A 24,899-nucleotide genomic window follows, 5' to 3' on the forward strand; every position below is an offset into this window, starting at 1 on the left:
ATGTATTACACAATACATGCTATACAATATATTATATTACACAATGCATGCTGTACAATATATTATATTACACAATACATGCTGTACAATATACAATATTACACAGTACATGCTGTACAATATACAATATTACACAGTACATGCTGTACAATATACTGTATTACATAATACATGCTGTACAATATACTATATTACACAATACATGCTGTACAATATACTATATTACACAATACATGCTGTACAATATACTGTATTACACAATACATGCTGTACAATATACTATATTACACAATACATGCCATACAATATACTGTATTACACAATACATGCCATACAGTATACTATATTACACAATACATGCCATACAATATACTGTATTACCCAATACATGCCGTACAATATACTGTATTACACAATACATGCCGTACAATATGCTGTACAATATACTATATTACACAATACATGCTGTACAATATACTATATTACACAATACATGCTGTACAATATACTATATTACACAATACATGCTGTACAATATACAATATTACACAATATATGTATTACACAATACATGCTATACAATATATTATATTACACAATACATACTGTACAATATATTATATTACACAATACATGCTGTACAATATACTATATTACACAGTACATGCTGTACAATATACAATATTACACAGTACATGCTGTACAATATACTGTATTACACAATACATGCTGTACAATATACTATATTACACAATACATGCCGTACAATATACTGTATTACACAATACATGCTGTACAATATACTATATTACACAATACATGCCGTACAATATACTATATTACACAATACATGCTATACAATATACTATATTACACAATACATGCCGTACAATATACTGTATTACACAATACATGCTGTACAATATACTATATTACACAATACATGCCGTACAATATACTATATTACACAATACATGCTGTACAATATACTGTATTACACAATACATACTGTACAATATACTATATTACACAATACATGCTGTACAATATACGGTATTACACAATACATGCCGTACAATATACTGTAGTACACAATATATGTATTACACAATACATGCTGTACAATAAATTATATTACACAATACATGCTGTACAATATACAATATTACACAATACATGCTGTACAATATACTGTATTACACAGTACATGCTGTACAATATACTATATTACACAATACATGCTGTACAATATGCTGTACAATATACTATATTACACAATACATGCTGTACAATATGCTGTACAATATACTATATTACACAATACATGCTGTACAATATACTATATTACACAATATATGTATTACACAATACATGCTATACAATATATTATATTACACAATACATGCTGTACAATATACTATATTACACAATGCATGCTGTACAATATACTGTATTACACAATACATGCTGTACAATATACTATTTCTACTTCAGGGTCCATAGGGTATCCACAGGATACCTTGGGGTATTGGTGTGACGTCAGTCGCAGGGCACCAAAGAGTTAAGCTTTCAGCCTCCCAGGATGCACTAGGTCCCCCTCCTATACCCCGCCCCCGAGCCAAGGCACCTCAGTTTAGTTTGGTGCCCGGCCGGAGTCGGGTGCACCTGTTGGAGTGGGGGCTAGAAGAGCCCCTGAAGCTTTTTCTTCATGTAGCTGTGGCTGCACATCTGGATGAACAGCATGGACAGTCAGTCCTGACGTCCATGCTGTCTTCCCTACACCCCGCCGGTACCAGAACGCCGGTACTGATCCGGGGATGCTGGTGGGCATCTGGGGTCACAGCTAGCGGTGACCCCAGATGTTCCGGACCATGGCCGGATTCAAGGGGGACAGAGGTAAGCAGCGGGGTCCCGCGGTGGGTCCCCGCTGATCACATGGCCCTAAGTCCCCAGGCAGGGGGCTCCCTGGGGACTGGCTGCAGCGTGGAGCCAGGCGACCAACCTGCGCTTCCACTACCCCCTGGGACAGCGGACCGCAGCAGAGCGGTAGCGCTGCGGCGTCCCAGGGGTTAAATGCATGCCAGGGGAGCGCGCCTTCCCTGTCTCACAGCCGGCGCCTCCCCCGCTGCACACAGCCCTCTCTGCACTGTGCTGACTGGCCCTGTGTCAGCGCTCCTCCCCCAGGCCAGCCTTCTCTCTGCTCCTCGGCGGCCATCTTTTCAGAAGCATGGTGAACGCTGCTGGAAGCCTGCATTGGAAGCATCGTGGTCTGGGTCCCCCCGCATACCTCTCCTCCGCTGTGGTCAGGTCTGTGTATGCAGCGCTGTGTCCTACCAGGCCCTGTGTCTGTGTAGTTGAGTGATCAGCGCTGTTAGTGCAGGAATTGATTTTCTTTGCATTGTATGTGACTGTGCTAGCGCTGCTGCCTGTAACTTTTCTTCTCAAGACTGTCAGCTTTATTACTGTCCCTGTTCTTTCTGCTAAGCCCTTGCGGTGCGGTGCTGCAGGGTGGTCTCTCGCCTATTTAATATATAATTGGTGAGAGGGGTCACATACGTGGTGCCATCATGTCTGAAAGTGATTTTCCCCTCCGGCTACAGTGTACCACGTGTAAAGTACCGTTAGCGGAGGGGGAGGGTAGCACGGAGGGCCTTTGCCGGCAGTGTTTGTCCATGGCGCGGCCTCTTACGGTTACAGCACCGGTACAGGAGCCGCCCTGGGCTTGTTTCGCTCAGGCGCTAACAGCTTTAGTGGGCCAGTTAGCTCCGCAGCCCGCGTTTACTCCGATGGGTTTGTCCCAGCAGTCTGTGGTGTCGTCACCCATGCAGGGTTTCCCACGACAATTGGTGGTACCCCACAGTCTCCCTATTTCCCCGCTCCCGGTTTCTCAGGAGCCAGCGTGGGTTAACTCCCTGACGAGTTCTGTACAGCACTTGTCGGATGTGTTGCAAGGGGAGTCTGTGATGCGGCCTCATAAACGGCCGGTGGCGTCTCTGTCCGCTCCTTATGAGGATGACGAAGGGACGTCTGATGATGGGGAGATTCTGGATCCTTACGATCAGGAACCTCTTCATACTAAGGACGCTGATGCTAAGTCCAAAGTATATATTCCTGGACTTATTCGGGCGGTCCGCACAGCCTTGGTGATTGAGGACGAAGTTCCCCCAGCGGCTAAGTCTAAGTATGCCTTTTTCAAAGACGTGAAGGGCGATGCCACAGTCTTTCCTCTTTCGGGTCAGTTGGTGGACCATTTAGAGGAGGCGTGGAAACAGCCTGGCAAAAGATACCAGCCGCAGCGACGTCTGGTGGTGGCTTATCCGTTCGCGGATAATTATTTTGCTAAGTGGGAATCCCCCCCACAGGTGGATTCTCACGTGACCCGTCTTGTCCGTAGTGCCACATTGCCGATGCCATCCATGTCCTCCCTTAAGGATGCTACGGACCGCAAGGTGGAAATCTGCCTGAAGTCCACTTATTCCCTTGCGGGGGGGGCAGCACGGCCGGCTATGGCCATTTGCTGGGTTGCCAGAGCGATGGAGCGCTGGGCGGATTCATTAGAGGCTTCTTTTGATTCCGACTGTCCGGCCGAACAGGCGGAGTTGATTGGCAATCTCCGTGATTCGGCCACCTACATCAACGAGGCGGCTCTAGACATTAGTACTCTGGTGTCTAGAATTTCTTCAGCAGCGGTAGCTGCTCGTCGCACCTTGTGGCTGCGATCCTGGAAGGCGGACGCAGATTCCAAGAAGGGTCTGGAAGCGTTGCCGTTTACCGGAGAAGTTCTCTTCGGTCGGATCTGGATAAGATTGTGGCCACGCTGGCGGCAGCCAAATCGGCTTGTCTCCCGTCGGCCGCTGCTCCTTCTGGTTCTGGACCATCGTCCTTTCGGTCATCTAGGGCCCAGGGCAGGCCCAAACCACAGTCGTTTCCTCGTCAGGCTGGCCCTAAGAAATCGGTCAAGCCCCGGAAGCAGGCATGGAGTACCAGACGTCCGGCCCCCAAGCCAGATGACAAGCCTGCGGCCTGACGGTCCGGGCCTCCCTTTGGGGGATCCCAGGGTGGGAGGCCGCCTGCTGCAGTTCCCCCAGTGTTGGTCGGTCACTACGACAGACACTTGGGTTCTGGAGGTGGTCTCCCACGGGTACGCCCTCTCCTTCCGGCACAGACCCCCGGCTCGATTCTTCACCACGGGTCTACCATCAGACCGGAACAAGGCTACGGAGCTGCGGAAGGTATTGCACACTATGCTCCAGGCTGGAGTTATAGTGCCTGTTCCATTCTCCCAGAGGGGCCAGGGTTTCTATTCAAATCTTTTTTTGGTACAGAAACCCAATGGGTCGTATCGTCCGATTCTCAACCTCAAAGCACTCAACAAGTCTTTGCGGGTACCGAAGTTTCGGATGGAGACCCTACGGTCCATCATTCTGGCGCTGGAACCTGGGGACTACATGGTGTCATTGGACATACAGGACGCTTACCTGCATGTCCCTATTCTTTTGCGCCATCAACAGTTCCTCAGGTTTGCAATCCGCAGCGACCACTTCCAGTTTCGGGCGTTACCTTTTGGCCTGGCGACAGCACCACGTGTTTTCACCAAGGTGATGGCGGTCATGGCGGCTTCTCTGCAGCTGCAGGGAGTCCGCATGTTGCCATACTTGGACGACCTGTTATTGGTGGCGGGATCTCCAGAGCTCCTGTTACGCCACTTGGACCTGACCATTGCCCTGCTGCAACGGCACGGCTGGCTAATCAACTGGCAGAAGTCCACTCTAATCCCGTCTCGGAGGATTCTGCATCTTGGAGCCTTATTGGACTCGGGACAGCAAAAGATCTTCGTGACGGAGGAAAAGATCTCTGCTTTACAGTCAAGGGTGTGCAGTTGTCTGCACAGCCGCCGGGTGTCTCTACACTCGGCGATGAGGTTACTGGGCTCCATGGTGTCGGTGTTCGACATGGTGGAATATGCCCAGTTTCACTCCAGACCTCTGCAGCACCTGATCCTGTCAAAATGGAACGGGCTGCCTCAGTCTCTGAAGTCCCAGACGATTGTATTCACCCTGGAGGTTCGCCTGTCCCTTGCTTGGTGGTTACAGACGACCCACCTCAGCGAGGGACGTCCGTTCTGGGTTCCAAGTTGGGTCCTGTTGACAACGGACGCCAGTCTTCGGGGCTGGGGAGCAGTTTCGGGTCCACATCTGTTCCAGGGCAGGTGGACGCCGACAGAAGCGGAGCTTCCAATCAATATCTTGGAACTCCGTGCGGTCTTCAATGCTCTCCAGCAGGCACATCGGTTTCTCCAGGGTCACCCGGTACAGGTCCAGTCGGACAACGCTACCACCATGGCCTACATAAACAGGCAAGGAGGAACCCGAAGCCGGGCGGCTCTCATAGAGGTGTCTCGGATCCTGGTTTGGGCGGAGCGCAATCTTCCGGCCATATCAGCGGTCTTCATCCCGGGAGTGCTCAATTGGGAGGCGGACTTTCTAAGTCGCCAGGACGTTCATCCGGGGGAATGGTCCCTGCACCCGGACGTTTTTCAACTACTGGTGGACAGATGGGGTCTTCCAGAGATCGACCTCATGGCGTCCCGGCACAACAACAAGTTGCCGGTGTACGGGTCTCGCACAAGAGACGAAGGGGCGTCTCTGGTGGATGCTCTGTCCGTCCGGTGGACGTTCCGGTTCGCATACCTGTTCCCTCCGGTCTCCCTTCTTCCACGGGTAATCCGGAAATTCAAACAGGAAGGAGGGACACTCCTGTTGATAGCTCCCGCGTGGCCCAGACGGCACTGGTTCTCAGACCTTCAGGGTCTGTCCGTGGACAGTCCTCTGCGGTTGCCGCTACGACCGGACCTCCTGTCTCAGGGTCCTTGTCGTCACCTGGACCAGACTCGGCTGTCTTTGACGGCGTGGCTGTTGAGACGGCCATGCTGAGGTCCCGGGGGTTTTTCAGCTCTGTGGTGCGTACCATGTTGCGAGCTTGGAAACCGTCTTCCGCGAGGATATACCATCGCGTGTGGCATACGTTCTTCCAGTGGTGTCGACCGAGAGGTTATGCACCGCGGGAGTTTCGTCTGTCTCGGATTCTCGCCTTCCTGCAAGCGGGACTAGATCATGGGCTTCGCCTTGCTTCTTTGAAGGTACAGGTTTCGGCCCTGTCTGTCTGGTTTCACTGTAGGATTGCTACAATCCCGGATGTGCGCACCTTTATGCAAGGTGTTGTCCGCATTCAGCCGCCCTTTGTTCCACCTGTGGCGCCTTGGGATTTGGCTGTGGTCCTGAGGGCTCTCCAAGGACCGCCGTTTGAACCACTGGGATCAGTGGATCTTAAATGGCTAACAGCTAAGACTGTTTTCCTTCTGGCTATTGCTTCGGCCAGACGTGTTTCTGAGTTAGGGGCTCTTTCTTGTAGACCCCCTTTCTTGGTTTTTCATGGGAACAGGGCAGTACTCCGCACTCGGCCCAAGTTTCTTCCCAAAGTTGTTTCCCAGTTTCATGTTAACGAGGAAATCGTTGTTCCGGCCTTTAACTCACCAGGTCTTTCCGTGGGTGAGGCCTCTTTGGATGTTGTGCGGGCCTTAAGGACTTATGTTGACCGCACTTCTTCGTTTAGGAAGTCGGACGCTTTGTTTGTCCTCTATGGCTTCCGTAAAAAGGGTTGGCCTGCTTCAAAGCAAACTTTGGCAGCCTGGATCCGTATGGCTATTTCTGAAGCTTATCTTCATGAAGGCCTACCGGTTCCTCCTTCTCTGAAGGCTCATTCCACAAGGTCTGTGGGTCCTTCATGGGCAGCTCAACGTGGTGCCTCTGCAGTCCAGATCTGCAAGGCTGCTACGTGGTCCTCTGTCCATACCTTCGTGAGGTATTACAGGTTTGACACCTTCGCCTCTCAGGATGCTTCCTTCGGGCGGCGGATTCTCCTTTCTGCACAGGAGCGTCCCCACCCTTAAAGGATACTGCTTTGGGACATCCCCAAGGTATCCTGTGGATACCCTATGGACCCTGAAGTAGAAAATATGAGATATGGTAAGAACTTACCCTTGTTATCTCTATTTCTACGAAGTCCATAGGGTTCCACAGGACTACCGCCCTGTCGCACCTGTGCTGCAGATGGGCTTTGCTCTGGTCACCGGTTTTCCGTCTCCCTCTGGTGAGAATGTGATTCTTGTATGTGTCCAGATCTTTGTTCTCTCTCTTCCTTCTCCTCCTCCGGCCTATGGCTTGGTTAACTGAGGTGCCTTGGCTCGGGGGCGGGGTATAGGAGGGGGACCTAGTGCATCCTGGGAGGCTGAAAGCTTATCTCTTTGGTGCCCTGCGACTGACGTCACACCTATACCCCAAGGTATCCTGTGGATACCCTATGGACCCTGAAGTAGAAAATATGAGATATGGTAAGAACTTACCCTTGTTATCTCTATTTCTACGAAGTCCATAGGGTTCCACAGGACTACCGCCCTGTCGCACCTGTGCTGCAGATGGGCTTTGCTCTGGTCACCGGTTTTCCGTCTCCCTCTGGTGAGAATGTGATTCTTGTATGTGTCCAGATCTTTGTTCTCTCTCTTCCTTCTCCTCCTCCGGCCTATGGCTTGGTTAACTGAGGTGCCTTGGCTCGGGGGCGGGGTATAGGAGGGGGACCTAGTGCATCCTGGGAGGCTGAAAGCTTATCTCTTTGGTGCCCTGCGACTGACGTCACACCTATACCCCAAGGTATCCTGTGGATACCCTATGGACCCTGAAGTAGAAATAGAGATAACAAGGGTAAGTTCTTACCATATCTCATATTATTACACAATACATGCCGTACAATATGCTGTACAAAATACTATATTACACAATACATGCCGTACAATATGCTGTACAATATACTATATTACACAATACATGCCGTACAATATGCTGTACAATATACTGTATTACACAATGCATGCTGTACAATATACTGTATTACACAATACATGCCATACAATATGCTGTACAATATACTATATTACACAATACATGCCATAAAATATACTGTATTACCCAATACATGCCGTACAATATACTGTATTTCACAATACATGCTGTACAATATACTGTATTACCGAATACATGCAACAATATACATTGCACAATACATGCTGTACAATAATACAATATTACACAGTACATGCTGTACAATATACAATATTACACAGTACATGCTGTACAATATACTGTATTACACAATACATGCTGTACAATATACAATGTTACACAGTACATGCCGTACAATATACTATATTACACAATATTACACAATACATGCTGTACAATATACTGTATTACACAATACATTCCGTACAATATGCTGTATTACACAATACTTGCCATAAAATATACTGTATTACCCAATACATGCCGTACAATATACTGTATTTCACAATACATGCTGTACAATATACTGTATTACACAATACATGCCGTACAATATACTGTATTACCCAATACATGCCGTACAATATACATTACACAATACATGCTGTACAATATACTGTATTACACAATACATGCTGTACAATATACTGTATTACCCAATACATGCCGTGCAATATACATTACACAATACATGCTGTACAATATACAATATTACACAGTACATGCTGTACAATATACTGTATTACATAATACATGCTGTACAATATACTATATTACACAGTACATGCTGTACAATATACTATATTACACAATACATGCCGTACAATATACTGTATTACACAATACATGCCATACAGTATACTGTATAACCCAGTACATGCCGTACAATATACTACATTACACAGTACATGCTGTACAATATACTGTATTACACAATACATGCCGTACAGTATACAATATTACACAGTACATGCTGTACAATATACTATATTACACAATACATGCCGTACAATATACTGTATTACACAATACATGCCGTACAATATACTACATTACACAATACATTCTGTACAATATACTGTATTACACAATACATGCTGTACAATATACTGTATTACACAATACATGCCATACAATATACTGTATTACACAATACATGCTGTACAATATACTGTATTACACAATACATGCTGTACAATATACTATATTACACAATACATGCTGTACAATATTACACAATACATGCTGTACAATATACTGTATTAAACAATCACAGACTAAAACTACTTTTTTACTAGGATGAGCCTGGGCCACCGAATCACACAGACCCATATGAGATTCTTGAAATCAGTAAGTTTCTTTCATCAATTTCCCAGCTCTCCAGCATGTTATTGTGTGACTGACAGACCATTATCTGTGTGCTCTCCAGCATGTTATTGTGTGACTGACAGACCATTATCTGTGCTCTCCAGCATGTTATTGTGTGACTGACAGACCATTATCTGTGCTCTCCAGCATGTTATTGTGTGACTGACAGACCATTATCTGTGTGCTCTCCAGCATGTTATTGTGTGACTGACAGACCATTATCTGTGTGCTCTCCAGCATGTTATTGTGTGACTGACAGACCATTATCTGTGTGCTCTCCAGCATGTTAATGTGTGACTCACTGACCATTATCTGTGTGCTCTCCAGCATGTTATTGTGTGACTGACAGACCATTATCTGTATGCTCTCCAGCATGTTATTGTGTGACTGACAGAACATTATCTGTGCTCTCCAGCATGTTATTGTGTGACTGACAGAACTAATTCTGTGCTCTCTCCAGCATGTTATTGTGTGACTGACAGACCATTATCTGTGTGCTCTCCAGCATGTTATTGTGTGACTGACAGAACTAATTCTGTGCTCTCTCCAGCATGTTATTGTGTGACTGACAGAACTAATTCTGTGCTCTCTCCAGCATGTTATTGTGTGACTGACAGATCATTATCTGTGCTCTCTCCAGCATGTTATTGTGTGACTGACAGACCATTATCTGTGTGTTCTCCAGCATGTTATTGTGTGACTGACAGACCATTATCTGTATGCTCTCCAGCATGTTATTGTGTGACTGACAGAACTAATTCTGTGCTCTCTCCAGCATGTTATTGTGTGACTGACAGACCATTATCTGTGCTCTCTCCAGCATGTTATTGTGTGACTGACAGACCATTATCTGTGTGCTCTCCAGCATGTTATTGTGTGACTGACAGACCATTATCTGTGCTCTCCAGCATGTTATTTTGTGACTAACAGACCATTATTTGTGTGCTCTCCAGCATGTTATTGTGTGACTAACAGACCATTATCTGTGTGCTCTCCAGCATGTTATTGTGTGACTGACAGACCATTATCTGTGCTCTCCAGCATGTTATTGTGTGACTGACAGACCATTATCTGTGCTCTCCAGCATGTTATTGTGTGACTGACAGACCATTATCTGTGTGCTCTCCAGCATGTTATTGTGTGACTGACAGACCATTATCTGTGCTCTCTCCAGCATGTTATTGTGTGACTGACAGACCATTATCTGTGTGCTCTCCAGCATGTTATTGTGTGACTGACAGACCATTATCTGTGTGCTCTCCAGCATGTTATTGTGTGACTGACAGACCATTATCTGTGTGCTCTCCAGCATGTTATTGTGTGACTGACAGACCATTATCTGTGCTCTCCAGCATGTTATTGTGTGACTGACAGACCATTATCTGTGCTCTCTCCAGCATGTTATTGTGTGACTGACAGACCATTATCTGTGTGCTCTCCAGCATGTTATTGTGTGACTGACAGACCATTATCTGTGTGCTCTCCAGCATGTTATTATGTGACTGACAGATCATTATCTGTGCTCTCTCCAGCATGTTATTGTGTGACTGACAGACCATTATCTGTGTGCTCTCCAGCATGTTATTGTGTGACTAACAGACCATTATCTGTGTGCTCTCCAGCATGTTATTGTGTGACTGACAGACCATTATCTGTGCTCTCCAGCATGTTATTGTGTGACTGACAGACCATTATCTGTGCGCTCTCCAGCATGTTATTGTGTGACTGACAGACCATTATCTGTGTGCTCTCCAGCATGTTATTGTGTGACTGACAGACCATTATCTGTGCTCTCTCCAGCATGTTATTGTGTGACTGACAGACCATTATCTGTGTGCTCTCCAGCATGTTATTGTGTGACTGACAGACCATTATCTGTGTGCTCTCCAGCATGTTATTGTGTGACTGACAGACCATTATCTGTGCTCTCCAGCATGTTATTGTGTGACTGACAGACCATTATCTGTGTGCTCTCCAGCATGTTATTGTGTGACTGACAGACCATTATCTGTGTGCTCTCTGCAGCATGTTATTGTGTGACTGACAGACCATTATCTGTGCTCTCCAGCATGTTATTGTGTGACTGACAGACCATTATCTGTGTGCTCTCCAGCATGTTATTGTGTGACTGACAGACCATTATCTGTGTGCTCTCCAGCATGTTATTGTGTGACTGACAGACCATTATCTGTGTGCTCTCCAGCATGTTATTGTGTGACTGACAGACCATTATCTGTGCTCTCCAGCATGTTATTGTGTGACTGACAGACCATTATCTGTGCGCTCTCCAGCATGTTATTGTGTGACTGACAGACCATTATCTGTGTGCTCTCCAGCATGTTATTGTGTGACTGACAGACCATTATCTGTGCTCTCTCCAGCATGTTATTGTGTGACTGACAGACCATTATCTGTGTGCTCTCCAGCATGTTATTGTGTGACTGACAGACCATTATCTGTGTGCTCTCCAGCATGTTATTGTGTGACTGACAGACCATTATCTGTGTGCTCTCCAGCATGTTATTGTGTGACTGACAGACCATTATCTGTGTGCTCTCCAGCATGTTATTGTGTAACTGACAGACCATTATCTGTGTGCTCTCCAGCATGTTATTATGTGACTGACAGATCATTATCTGTGCTCTCTCCAGCATGTTATTGTGTGACTGACAGACCATTATCTGTGTGCTCTCCAGCATGTTATTGTGTGACTGACAGACCATTATCTGTGTGCTCTCCAGCATGTTATTGTGTGACTGACAGACCATTATCTGTGTGCTCTCCAGCATGTTAATGTGTGACTCACTGACCATTATCTGTGTGCTCTCCAGCATGTTATTGTGTGACTGACAGACCATTATCTGTATGCTCTCCAGCATGTTATTGTGTGACTGACAGAACATTATCTGTGCTCTCCAGCATGTTATTGTGTGACTGACAGAACTAATTCTGTGCTCTCTCCAGCATGTTATTGTGTGACTGACAGAACTAATTCTGTGCTCTCTCCAGCATGTTATTGTGTGACTGACAGATCATTATCTGTGCTCTCTCCAGCATGTTATTGTGTGACTGACAGACCATTATCTGTGTGTTCTCCAGCATGTTATTGTGTGACTGACAGACCATTATCTGTATGCTCTCCAGCATGTTATTGTGTGACTGACAGAACTAATTCTGTGCTCTCTCCAGCATGTTATTGTGTGACTGACAGACCATTATCTGTGCTCTCTCCAGCATGTTATTGTGTGACTGACAGACCATTATCTGTGTGCTCTCCAGCATGTTATTGTGTGACTGACAGACCATTATCTGTGCTCTCCAGCATGTTATTTTGTGACTAACAGACCATTATCTGTGTGCTCTCCAGCATGTTATTGTGTGACTAACAGACCATTATCTGTGTGCTCTCCAGCATGTTATTGTGTGACTGACAGACCATTATCTGTGCTCTCCAGCATGTTATTGTGTGACTGACAGACCATTATCTGTGCTCTCCAGCATGTTATTGTGTGACTGACAGACCATTATCTGTGTGCTCTCCAGCATGTTATTGTGTGACTGACAGACCATTATCTGTGCTCTCTCCAGCATGTTATTGTGTGACTGACAGACCATTATCTGTGTGCTCTCCAGCATGTTATTGTGTGACTGACAGACCATTATCTGTGTGCTCTCCAGCATGTTATTGTGTGACTGACAGACCATTATCTGTGTGCTCTCCAGCATGTTATTGTGTGACTGACAGACCATTATCTGTGCTCTCCAGCATGTTATTGTGTGACTGACAGACCATTATCTGTGCTCTCTCCAGCATGTTATTGTGTGACTGACAGACCATTATCTGTGTGCTCTCCAGCATGTTATTATGTGACTAACAGACCATTATCTGTGTGCTCTCCAGCATGTTATTGTGTGACTGACAGACCATTATCTGTGTGCTCTCCAGCATGTTATTATGTGACTGACAGATCATTATCTGTGCTCTCTCCAGCATGTTATTGTGTGACTGACAGACCATTATCTGTGTGCTCTCCAGCATGTTATTGTGTGACTAACAGACCATTATCTGTGTGCTCTCCAGCATGTTATTGTGTGACTGACAGACCATTATCTGTGCTCTCCAGCATGTTATTGTGTGACTGACAGACCATTATCTGTGCGCTCTCCAGCATGTTATTGTGTGACTGACAGACCATTATCTGTGTGCTCTCCAGCATGTTATTGTGTGACTGACAGACCATTATCTGTGCTCTCTCCAGCATGTTATTGTGTGACTGACAGACCATTATCTGTGTGCTCTCCAGCATGTTATTGTGTGACTGACAGACCATTATCTGTGTGCTCTCCAGCATGTTATTGTGTGACTGACAGACGATTATCTGTGCTCTCCAGCATGTTATTGTGTGACTGACAGACCATTATCTGTGTGCTCTCCAGCATGTTATTGTGTGACTGACAGACCATTATCTGTGTGCTCTCTGCCGCATGTTATTGTGTGACTGACAGACCATTATCTGTGCTCTCCAGCATGTTATTGTGTGACTGACAGACCATTATCTGTGTGCTCTCCAGCATGTTATTGTGTGACTGACAGACCATTATCTGTGTGCTCTCCAGCATGTTATTGTGTGACTGACAGACCATATCTGTGCTCTCCAGCATGTTATTGTGTGACTGACAGACCATTATCTGTGTGCTCTCCAGCATGTTATTGTGTGACTGACAGACCATTATCTGTGTGCTCTCCAGCATGTTATTGTGTGACTGACAGACCATTATCTGTGTTCTCCAGCATGTTATTGTGTGACTGACAGACCATTATCTGTGTGCTCTCCAGCATGTTATTGTGTGACTGACAGACCATTATCTGTGTGCTCTCCAGCATGTTATTGTGTGACTGACAGACCATTATCTGTGCTCTCTGCAGCATGTTATTGTGTGACTGACAGACCATTATCTGTGTGCTCTCCAGCATGTTATTGTGTGACTGACAGACCATTATCTGTGTGCTCTCCAGCATGTTATTGTGTGACTGACAGACCGTTATCTGTGTGCTCTCCAGCATGTTATTGTGTGACTGACTGACCATTATCTGTGTGCTCTCCAGCATGTTATTATGTGACTGACAGACCATTATCTGTGTGCTCTCCAGCATGTTATTGTGTGACTGACAGACCATTATCTGTGCTCTCTCCAGCATGTTATTGTGTGACTGACAGACCATTATCTGTGCTCTCTCCAGCATGTTATTGTGTGACTGACAGACCATTATCTGTGTGCTCTCTCCAGCATGTTATTGTGTGACTGACAGACCATTATCTGTGTGCTCTCCAGCATGTTATTGTGTGACTGACAGAACTATTTCTGTGCTCTCTCCAGCATGTTATTGTGTGACTGACAGACCATTATCTGTGTGCATTCCAGCATGTTATTGTGTGACTGACAGACCATTATCTGTGTGCTCTCTCCAGCATGTTATTGTGTGACTGACAGACCATTATCTGTGTGCTCTCCAGCATGTTATTGTGTGACTGACCATTATCTGTGTCCTCTCCAGCATGTTATTGTGTGACTGACAGACCATTATCTGTGTGTTCTCCAGCATGTTATTGTGTGACTGACAGACCATTATCTGTGTGCTCTCCAGCATGTTATTGTGTGACTGATAGACCATTATCTGTGCTCTCTCCAGCATGTTATTGTGTGACTGACATCATTTTCTGTGTGCTCTTCAGCATGTTATTGTGTGACTGACAGACTATTATCTGTGCGCTCTCCAGCATGTTATTGTGTGACTGACAGACCATTATCTGTGTGCTCTCCAGCATGTTATTGTGTGACTGACAGAACTAATTCTGTGCTCTCTCTCCAGCATGTTATTGTGTGACTGACAGACCATTATCTGTGTGCTCTCCAGCATGTTATTGTGTGACTGACAGACCATTATCTGTGCTCTCCAGCATGTTATTGTGTGACTGACAGACCATTATCTGTATGCTCTCCAGCATGTTATTGTGTGACTAACAGACCATTATCTGTGTGCTCTCCAGCATGTTATTGTGTGACTGACAGACCATTATCTGTGTGCTCTCCAGCATGTTACTGTGTGACTGACAGACCATTATCTGTATGCTCTCCAGCATGTTATTGTGTGACTGACAGATCATTATGTGTGTGCTCTCCAGCATGTTATTGTGTGACTGACAGACCATTATCTGTGCTCTCTCCAGCATGTTATTGTGTGACTGACAGACCATTATCTGTGTGCTCTCCAGCATGTTATTGTGTGACTGACAGACCATTATCTGTGTGCTCTCCAGCATGTTATTGTGTGACTGACAGACCATTATCTGTGCTCTCCAGCATGTTATTGTGTGACTGACAGACCATTATCTGTGTGCTCTCCAGCATGTTATTGTGTGACTGACAGACCATTATCTGTGTGCTCTCTGCAGCATGTTATTGTGTGACTGACAGACCATTATCTGTGCTCTCCAGCATGTTATTGTGTGACTGACAGACCATTATCTGTGTGCTCTCCAGCATGTTATTGTGTGACTGACAGACCATTATCTGTGTGCTCTCCAGCATGTTATTGTGTGACTGACAGACCATTATCTGTGCTCTCCAGCATGTTATTGTGTGACTGACAGACCATTATCTGTGTGCTCTCCAGCATGTTATTGTGTGACTGACAGACCATTATCTGTGTGCTCTCCAGCATGTTATTGTGTGACTGACAGACCATTATCTGTGTTCTCCAGCATGTTATTGTGTGACTGACAGACCATTATCTGTGTGCTCTCCAGCATGTTATTGTGTGACTGACAGACCATTATCTGTGTGCTCTCCAGCATGTTATTGTGTGACTGACAGACCATTATCTGTGTGCTCTCCAGCATGTTATTGTGTGACTGACAGACCATTATCTGTGTGCTCTCCAGCATGTTATTGTGTGACTGACAGACCATTATCTGTGTGCTCTCCAGCATGTTATTGTGTAACTGACAGACCATTATCTGTGTGCTCTCCAGCATGTTATTATGTGACTGACAGATCATTATCTGTGCTCTCTCCAGCATGTTATTGTGTGACTGACAGACCATTATCTGTGTGCTCTCCAGCATGTTATTGTGTGACTGACAGACCATTATCTGTGTGCTCTCCAGCATGTTATTGTGTGACTGACAGACCATTATCTGTGTGCTCTCCAGCATGTTAATGTGTGACTCACTGACCATTATCTGTGTGCTCTCCAGCATGTTATTGTGTGACTGACAGACCATTATCTGTATGCTCTCCAGCATGTTATTGTGTGACTGACAGAACATTATCTGTGCTCTCCAGCATGTTATTGTGTGACTGACAGAACTAATTCTGTGCTCTCTCCAGCATGTTATTGTGTGACTGACAGAACTAATTCTGTGCTCTCTCCAGCATGTTATTGTGTGACTGACAGATCATTATCTGTGCTCTCTCCAGCATGTTATTGTGTGACTGACAGACCATTATCTGTGTGTTCTCCAGCATGTTATTGTGTGACTGACAGACCATTATCTGTATGCTCTCCAGCATGTTATTGTGTGACTGACAGAACTAATTCTGTGCTCTCTCCAGCATGTTATTGTGTGACTGACAGACCATTATCTGTGCTCTCTCCAGCATGTTATTGTGTGACTGACAGACCATTATCTGTGTGCTCTCCAGCATGTTATTGTGTGACTGACAGACCATTATCTGTGCTCTCCAGCATGTTATTTTGTGACTAACAGACCATTATCTGTGTGCTCTCCAGCATGTTATTGTGTGACTAACAGACCATTATCTGTGTGCTCTCCAGCATGTTATTGTGTGACTGACAGACCATTATCTGTGCTCTCCAGCATGTTATTGTGTGACTGACAGACCATTATCTGTGCTCTCCAGCATGTTATTGTGTGACTGACAGACCATTATCTGTGTGCTCTCCAGCATGTTATTGTGTGACTGACAGACCATTATCTGTGCTCTCTCCAGCATGTTATTGTGTGACTGACAGACCATTATCTGTGTGCTCTCCAGCATGTTATTGTGTGACTGACAGACCATTATCTGTGTGCTCTCCAGCATGTTATTGTGTGACTGACAGACCATTATCTGTGTGCTCTCCAGCATGTTATTGTGTGACTGACAGACCATTATCTGTGCTCTCCAGCATGTTATTGTGTGACTGACAGACCATTATCTGTGCTCTCTCCAGCATGTTATTGTGTGACTGACAGACCATTATCTGTGTGCTCTCCAGCATGTTATTATGTGACTAACAGACCATTATCTGTGTGCTCTCCAGCATGTTATTGTGTGACTGACAGACCATTATCTGTTTGCTCTCCAGCATGTTATTATGTGACTGACAGATCATTATCTGTGCTCTCTCCAGCATGTTATTGTGTGACTGACAGACCATTATCTGTGTGCTCTCCAGCATGTTATTGTGTGACTAACAGACCATTATCTGTGTGCTCTCCAGCATGTTATTGTGTGACTGACAGACCATTATCTGTGCTCTCCAGCATGTTATTGTGTGACTGACAGACCATTATCTGTGCGCTCTCCAGCATGTTATTGTGTGACTGACAGACCATTATCTGTGTGCTCTCCAGCATGTTATTGTGTGACTGACAGACCATTATCTGTGCTCTCTCCAGCATGTTATTGTGTGACTGACAGACCATTATCTGTGTGCTCTCCAGCATGTTATTGTGTGACTGACAGACCATTATCTGTGTGCTCTCCAGCATGTTATTGTGTGACTGACAGACCATTATCTGTGCTCTCCAGCATGTTATTGTGTGACTGACAGACCATTATCTGTGTGCTCTCCAGCATGTTATTGTGTGACTGACAGACCATTATCTGTGTGCTCTCTGCAGCATGTTATTGTGTGACTGACAGACCATTATCTGTGCTCTCCAGCATGTTATTGTGTGACTGACAGACCATTATCTGTGTGCTCTCCAGCATGTTATTGTGTGACTGACAGACCATTATCTGTGTGCTCTCCAGCATGTTATTGTGTGACTGACAGACCATTATCTGTGTGCTCTCCAGCATGTTATTGTGTGACTGACAGACCATTATCTGTGCTCTCCAGCATGTTATTGTGTGACTGACAGACCATTATCTGTGCTCTCTCCAGCATGTTATTGTGTGACTGACAGACCATTATCTGTGTGCTCTCCAGCATGTTATTATGTGACTAACAGACCATTATCTGTGTGCTCTCCAGCATGTTATTGTGTGACTGACAGACCATTATCTGTGTGCTCTCCAGCATGTTATTATGTGACTGACAGATCATTATCTGTGCTCTCTCCAGCATGTTATTGTGTGACTGACAGACCATTATCTGTGTGCTCTCCAGCATGTTATTGTGTGACTAACAGACCATTATCTGTGTGCTCTCCAGCATGTTATTGTGTGACTGACAGACCATTATCTGTGCTCTCCAGCATGTTATTGTGTGACTGACAGACCATTATCTGTGCGCTCTCCAGCATGTTATTGTGTGACTGACAGACCATTATCTGTGTGCTCTCCAGCATGTTATTGTGTGACTGACAGACCATTATCTGTGCTCTCTCCAGCATGTTATTGTGTGACTGACAGACCATTATCTGTGTGCTCTCCAGCATGTTATTGTGTGACTGACAGACCATTATCTGTGTGCTCTCCAGCATGTTATTGTGTGACTGACAGACGATTATCTGTGCTCTCCAGCATGTTATTGTGTGACTGACAGACCATTATCTGTGTGCTCTCCAGCATGTTATTGTGTGACTGACAGACCATTATCTGTGTGCTCTCTGCCGCATGTTATTGTGTGACTGACAGACCATTATCTGTGCTCTCCAGCATGTTATTGTGTGACTGACAGACCATTATCTGTGTGCTCTCCAGCATGTTATTGTGTGACTGACAGACCATTATCTGTGTGCTCTCCAGCATGTTATTGTGTGACTGACAGACCATATCTGTGCTCTCCAGCATGTTATTGTGTGACTGACAGACCATTATCTGTGTGCTCTCCAGCATGTTATTGTGTGACTGACAGACCATTATCTGTGTGCTCTCCAGCATGTTATTGTGTGACTGACAGACCATTATCTGTGTTCTCCAGCATGTTATTGTGTGACTGACAGACCATTATCTGTGTGCTCTCCAGCATGTTATTGTGTGACTGACAGACCATTATCTGTGTGCTCTCCAGCATGTTATTGTGTGACTGACAGACCATTATCTGTGCTCTCTGCAGCATGTTATTGTGTGACTGACAGACCATTATCTGTGTGCTCTCCAGCATGTTATTGTGTGACTGACAGACCATTATCTGTGTGCTCTCCAGCATGTTATTGTGTGACTGACAGACCGTTATCTGTGTGCTCTCCAGCATGTTATTGTGTGACTGACTGACCATTATCTGTGTGCTCTCCAGCATGTTATTATGTGACTGACAGACCATTATCTGTGTGCTCTCCAGCATGTTATTGTGTGACTGACAGACCATTATCTGTGCTCTCTCCAGCATGTTATTGTGTGACTGACAGACCATTATCTGTGCTCTCTCCAGCATGTTATTGTGTGACTGACAGACCATTATCTGTGTGCTCTCTCCAGCATGTTATTGTGTGACTGACAGACCATTATCTGTGTGCTCTCCAGCATGTTATTGTGTGACTGACAGAACTATTTCTGTGCTCTCTCCAGCATGTTATTGTGTGACTGACAGACCATTATCTGTGTGCATTCCAGCATGTTATTGTGTGACTGACAGACCATTATCTGTGTGCTCTCTCCAGCATGTTATTGTGTGACTGACAGACCATTATCTGTGTGCTCTCCAGCATGTTATTGTGTGACTGACCATTATCTGTGTCCTCTCCAGCATGTTATTGTGTGACTGACAGACCATTATCTGTGTGTTCTCCAGCATGTTATTGTGTGACTGACAGACCATTATCTGTGTGCTCTCCAGCATGTTATTGTGTGACTGATAGACCATTATCTGTGCTCTCTCCAGCATGTTATTGTGTGACTGACATCATTTTCTGTGTGCTCTTCAGCATGTTATTGTGTGACTGACAGACTATTATCTGTGCGCTCTCCAGCATGTTATTGTGTGACTGACAGACCATTATCTGTGTGCTCTCCAGCATGTTATTGTGTGACTGACAGAACTAATTCTGTGCTCTCTCTCCAGCATGTTATTGTGTGACTGACAGACCATTATCTGTGTGCTCTCCAGCATGTTATTGTGTGACTGACAGACCATTATCTGTGCTCTCCAGCATGTTATTGTGTGACTGACAGACCATTATCTGTATGCTCTCCAGCATGTTATTGTGTGACTAACAGACCATTATCTGTGTGCTCTCCAGCATGTTATTGTGTGACTGACAGACCATTATCTGTGTGCTCTCCAGCATGTTACTGTGTGACTGACAGACCATTATCTGTATGCTCTCCAGCATGTTATTGTGTGACTGACAGATCATTATGTGTGTGCTCTCCAGCATGTTATTGTGTGACTGACAGACCATTATCTGTGCTCTCTCCAGCATGTTATTGTGTGACTGACAGACCATTATCTGTGTGCTCTCCAGCATGTTATTGTGTGACTGACAGACCATTATCTGTGTGCTCTCCAGCATGTTATTGTGTGACTGACAGACCATTATCTGTGCTCTCCAGCATGTTATTGTGTGACTGACAGACCATTATCTGTGTGCTCTCCAGCATGTTATTGTGTGACTGACAGACCATTATCTGTGTGCTCTCTGCAGCATGTTATTGTGTGACTGACAGACCATTATCTGTGCTCTCCAGCATGTTATTGTGTGACTGACAGACCATTATCTGTGTGCTCTCCAGCATGTTATTGTGTGACTGACAGACCATTATCTGTGTGCTCTCCAGCATGTTATTGTGTGACTGACAGACCATTATCTGTGCTCTCCAGCATGTTATTGTGTGACTGACAGACCATTATCTGTGTGCTCTCCAGCATGTTATTGTGTGACTGACAGACCATTATCTGTGTGCTCTCCAGCATGTTATTGTGTGACTGACAGACCATTATCTGTGTTCTCCAGCATGTTATTGTGTGACTGACAGACCATTATCTGTGTGCTCTCCAGCATGTTATTGTGTGACTGACAGACCATTATCTGTGTGCTCTCCAGCATGTTATTGTGTGACTGACAGACCATTATCTGTGTGCTCTCCAGCATGTTATTGTGTGACTGACAGACCATTATCTGTGTGCTCTCCAGCATGTTATTGTGTGACTGACAGACCATTATCTGTGTGCTCTCCAGCATGTTATTGTGTAACTGACAGACCATTATCTGTGTGCTCTCCAGCATGTTATTATGTGACTGACAGATCATTATCTGTGCTCTCTCCAGCATGTTATTGTGTGACTGACAGACCATTATCTGTGTGCTCTCCAGCATGTTATTGTGTGACTGACAGACCATTATCTGTGTGCTCTCCAGCATGTTATTGTGTGACTGACAGACCATTATCTGTGTGCTCTCCAGCATGTTAATGTGTGACTCACTGACCATTATCTGTGTGCTCTCCAGCATGTTATTGTGTGACTGACAGACCATTATCTGTATGCTCTCCAGCATGTTATTGTGTGACTGACAGAACATTATCTGTGCTCTCCAGCATGTTATTGTGTGACTGACAGAACTAATTCTGTGCTCTCTCCAGCATGTTATTGTGTGACTGACAGAACTAATTCTGTGCTCTCTCCAGCATGTTATTGTGTGACTGACAGATCATTATCTGTGCTCTCTCCAGCATGTTATTGTGTGACTGACAGACCATTATCTGTGTGTTCTCCAGCATGTTATTGTGTGACTGACAGACCATTATCTGTATGCTCTCCAGCATGTTATTGTGTGACTGACAGAACTAATTCTGTGCTCTCTCCAGCATGTTATTGTGTGACTGACAGACCATTATCTGTGCTCTCTCCAGCATGTTATTGTGTGACTGACAGACCATTATCTGTGTGCTCTCCAGCATGTTATTGTGTGACTGACAGACCATTATCTGTGCTCTCCAGCATGTTATTTTGTGACTAACAGACCATTATCTGTGTGCTCTCCAGCATGTTATTGTGTGACTAACAGACCATTATCTGTGTGCTCTCCAGCATGTTATTGTGTGACTGACAGACCATTATCTGTGCTCTCCAGCATGTTATTGTGTGACTGACAGACCATTATCTGTGCTCTCCAGCATGTTATTGTGTGACTGACAGACCATTATCTGTGTGCTCTCCAGCATGTTATTGTGTGACTGACAGACCATTATCTGTGCTCTCTCCAGCATGTTATTGTGTGACTGACAGACCATTATCTGTGTGCTCTCCAGCATGTTATTGTGTGACTGACAGACCATTATCTGTGTGCTCTCCAGCATGTTATTGTGTGACTGACAGACCATTATCTGTGTGCTCTCCAGCATGTTATTGTGTGACTGACAGACCATTATCTGTGCTCTCCAGCATGTTATTGTGTGACTGACAGACCATTATCTGTGCTCTCTCCAGCATGTTATTGTGTGACTGACAGACCATTATCTGTGTGCTCTCCAGCATGTTATTATGTGACTAACAGACCATTATCTGTGTGCTCTCCAGCATGTTATTGTGTGACTGACAGACCATTATCTGTGTGCTCTCCAGCATGTTATTATGTGACTGACAGATCATTATCTGTGCTCTCTCCAGCATGTTATTGTGTGACTGACAGACCATTATCTGTGTGCTCTCCAGCATGTTATTGTGTGACTAACAGACCATTATCTGTGTGCTCTCCAGCATGTTATTGTGTGACTGACAGACCATTATCTGTGCTCTCCAGCATGTTATTGTGTGACTGACAGACCATTATCTGTGCGCTCTCCAGCATGTTATTGTGTGACTGACAGACCATTATCTGTGTGCTCTCCAGCATGTTATTGTGTGACTGACAGACCATTATCTGTGCTCTCTCCAGCATGTTATTGTGTGACTGACAGACCATTATCTGTGTGCTCTCCAGCATGTTATTGTGTGACTGACAGACCATTATCTGTGTGCTCTCCAGCATGTTATTGTGTGACTGACAGACCATTATCTGTGCTCTCCAGCATGTTATTGTGTGACTGACAGACCATTATCTGTGTGCTCTCCAGCATGTTATTGTGTGACTGACAGACCATTATCTGTGTGCTCTCTGCAGCATGTTATTGTGTGACTGACAGACCATTATCTGTGCTCTCCAGCATGTTATTGTGTGACTGACAGACCATTATCTGTGTGCTCTCCAGCATGTTATTGTGTGACTGACAGACCATTATCTGTGTGCTCTCCAGCATGTTATTGTGTGACTGACAGACCATTATCTGTGCTCTCCAGCATGTTATTGTGTGACTGACAGACCATTATCTGTGTGCTCTCCAGCATGTTATTGTGTGACTGACAGACCATTATCTGTGTGCTCTCCAGCATGTTATTGTGTGACTGACAGACCATTATCTGTGTTCTCCAGCATGTTATTGTGTGACTGACAGACCATTATCTGTGTGCTCTCCAGCATGTTATTGTGTGACTGACAGACCATTATCTGTGTGCTCTCCAGCATGTTATTGTGTGACTGACAGACCATTATCTGTGCTCTCTGCAGCATGTTATTGTGTGACTGACAGACCATTATCTGTGTGCTCTCCAGCATGTTATTGTGTGACTGACAGACCATTATCTGTGTGCTCTCCAGCATGTTATTGTGTGACTGACAGACCATTATCTGTGTGCTCTCCAGCATGTTATTGTGTGACTGACTGACCATTATCTGTGTGCTCTCCAGCATGTTATTATGTGACTGACAGACCATTATCTGTGTGCTCTCCAGCATGTTATTGTGTGACTGACAGACCATTATCTGTGCTCTCTCCAGCATGTTATTGTGTGACTGACAGACCATTATCTGTGCTCTCTCCAGCATGTTATTGTGTGACTGACAGACCATTATCTGTGTGCTCTCTCCAGCATGTTATTGTGTGACTGACAGACCATTATCTGTGTGCTCTCCAGCATGTTATTGTGTGACTGACAGAACTATTTCTGTGCTCTCTCCAGCATGTTATTGTGTGACTGACAGACCATTATCTGTGTGCATTCCAGCATGTTATTGTGTGACTGACAGACCATTATCTGTGTGCTCTCTCCAGCATGTTATTGTGTGACTGACAGACCATTATCTGTGTGCTCTCCAGCATGTTATTGTGTGACTGACCATTATCTGTGTCCTCTCCAGCATGTTATTGTGTGACTGACAGACCATTATCTGTGTGTTCTCCAGCATGTTATTGTGTGACTGACAGACCATTATCTGTGTGCTCTCCAGCATGTTATTGTGTGACTGATAGACCATTATCTGTGCTCTCTCCAGCATGTTATTGTGTGACTGACATCATTTTCTGTGTGCTCTCCAGCATGTTATTGTGTGACTGACAGACTATTATCTGTGCGCTCTCCAGCATGTTATTGTGTGACTGACAGACCATTATCTGTGTGCTCTCCAGCATGTTATTGTGTGA

The 24,899-nt window shown here is 45.1% G+C and overlaps 1 protein-coding gene across 1 annotated transcript in view; it reads left to right on the forward strand.

Moving 5' to 3' along the window:
- ADAM33 (ADAM metallopeptidase domain 33) overlaps positions 1–24,899 on the forward strand; it is a 136,532-nt gene that overhangs the window by 88,003 nt on the left and 23,630 nt on the right. The window contains exon 13 of the mRNA XM_088458860.1: positions 9,194–9,245. Coding sequence (XP_088314986.1) covers positions 9,194–9,245 — 52 coding nt within the window. The remainder of the gene's footprint in view (positions 1–9,193; positions 9,246–24,899) is intronic.

This window comes from Taudactylus pleione, unplaced genomic scaffold (assembly GCF_031769625.1).
Source record: "Taudactylus pleione unplaced genomic scaffold, aTauple2 ptg000861l, whole genome shotgun sequence".
NCBI lineage: Eukaryota > Metazoa > Chordata > Amphibia > Anura > Myobatrachidae > Taudactylus > Taudactylus pleione.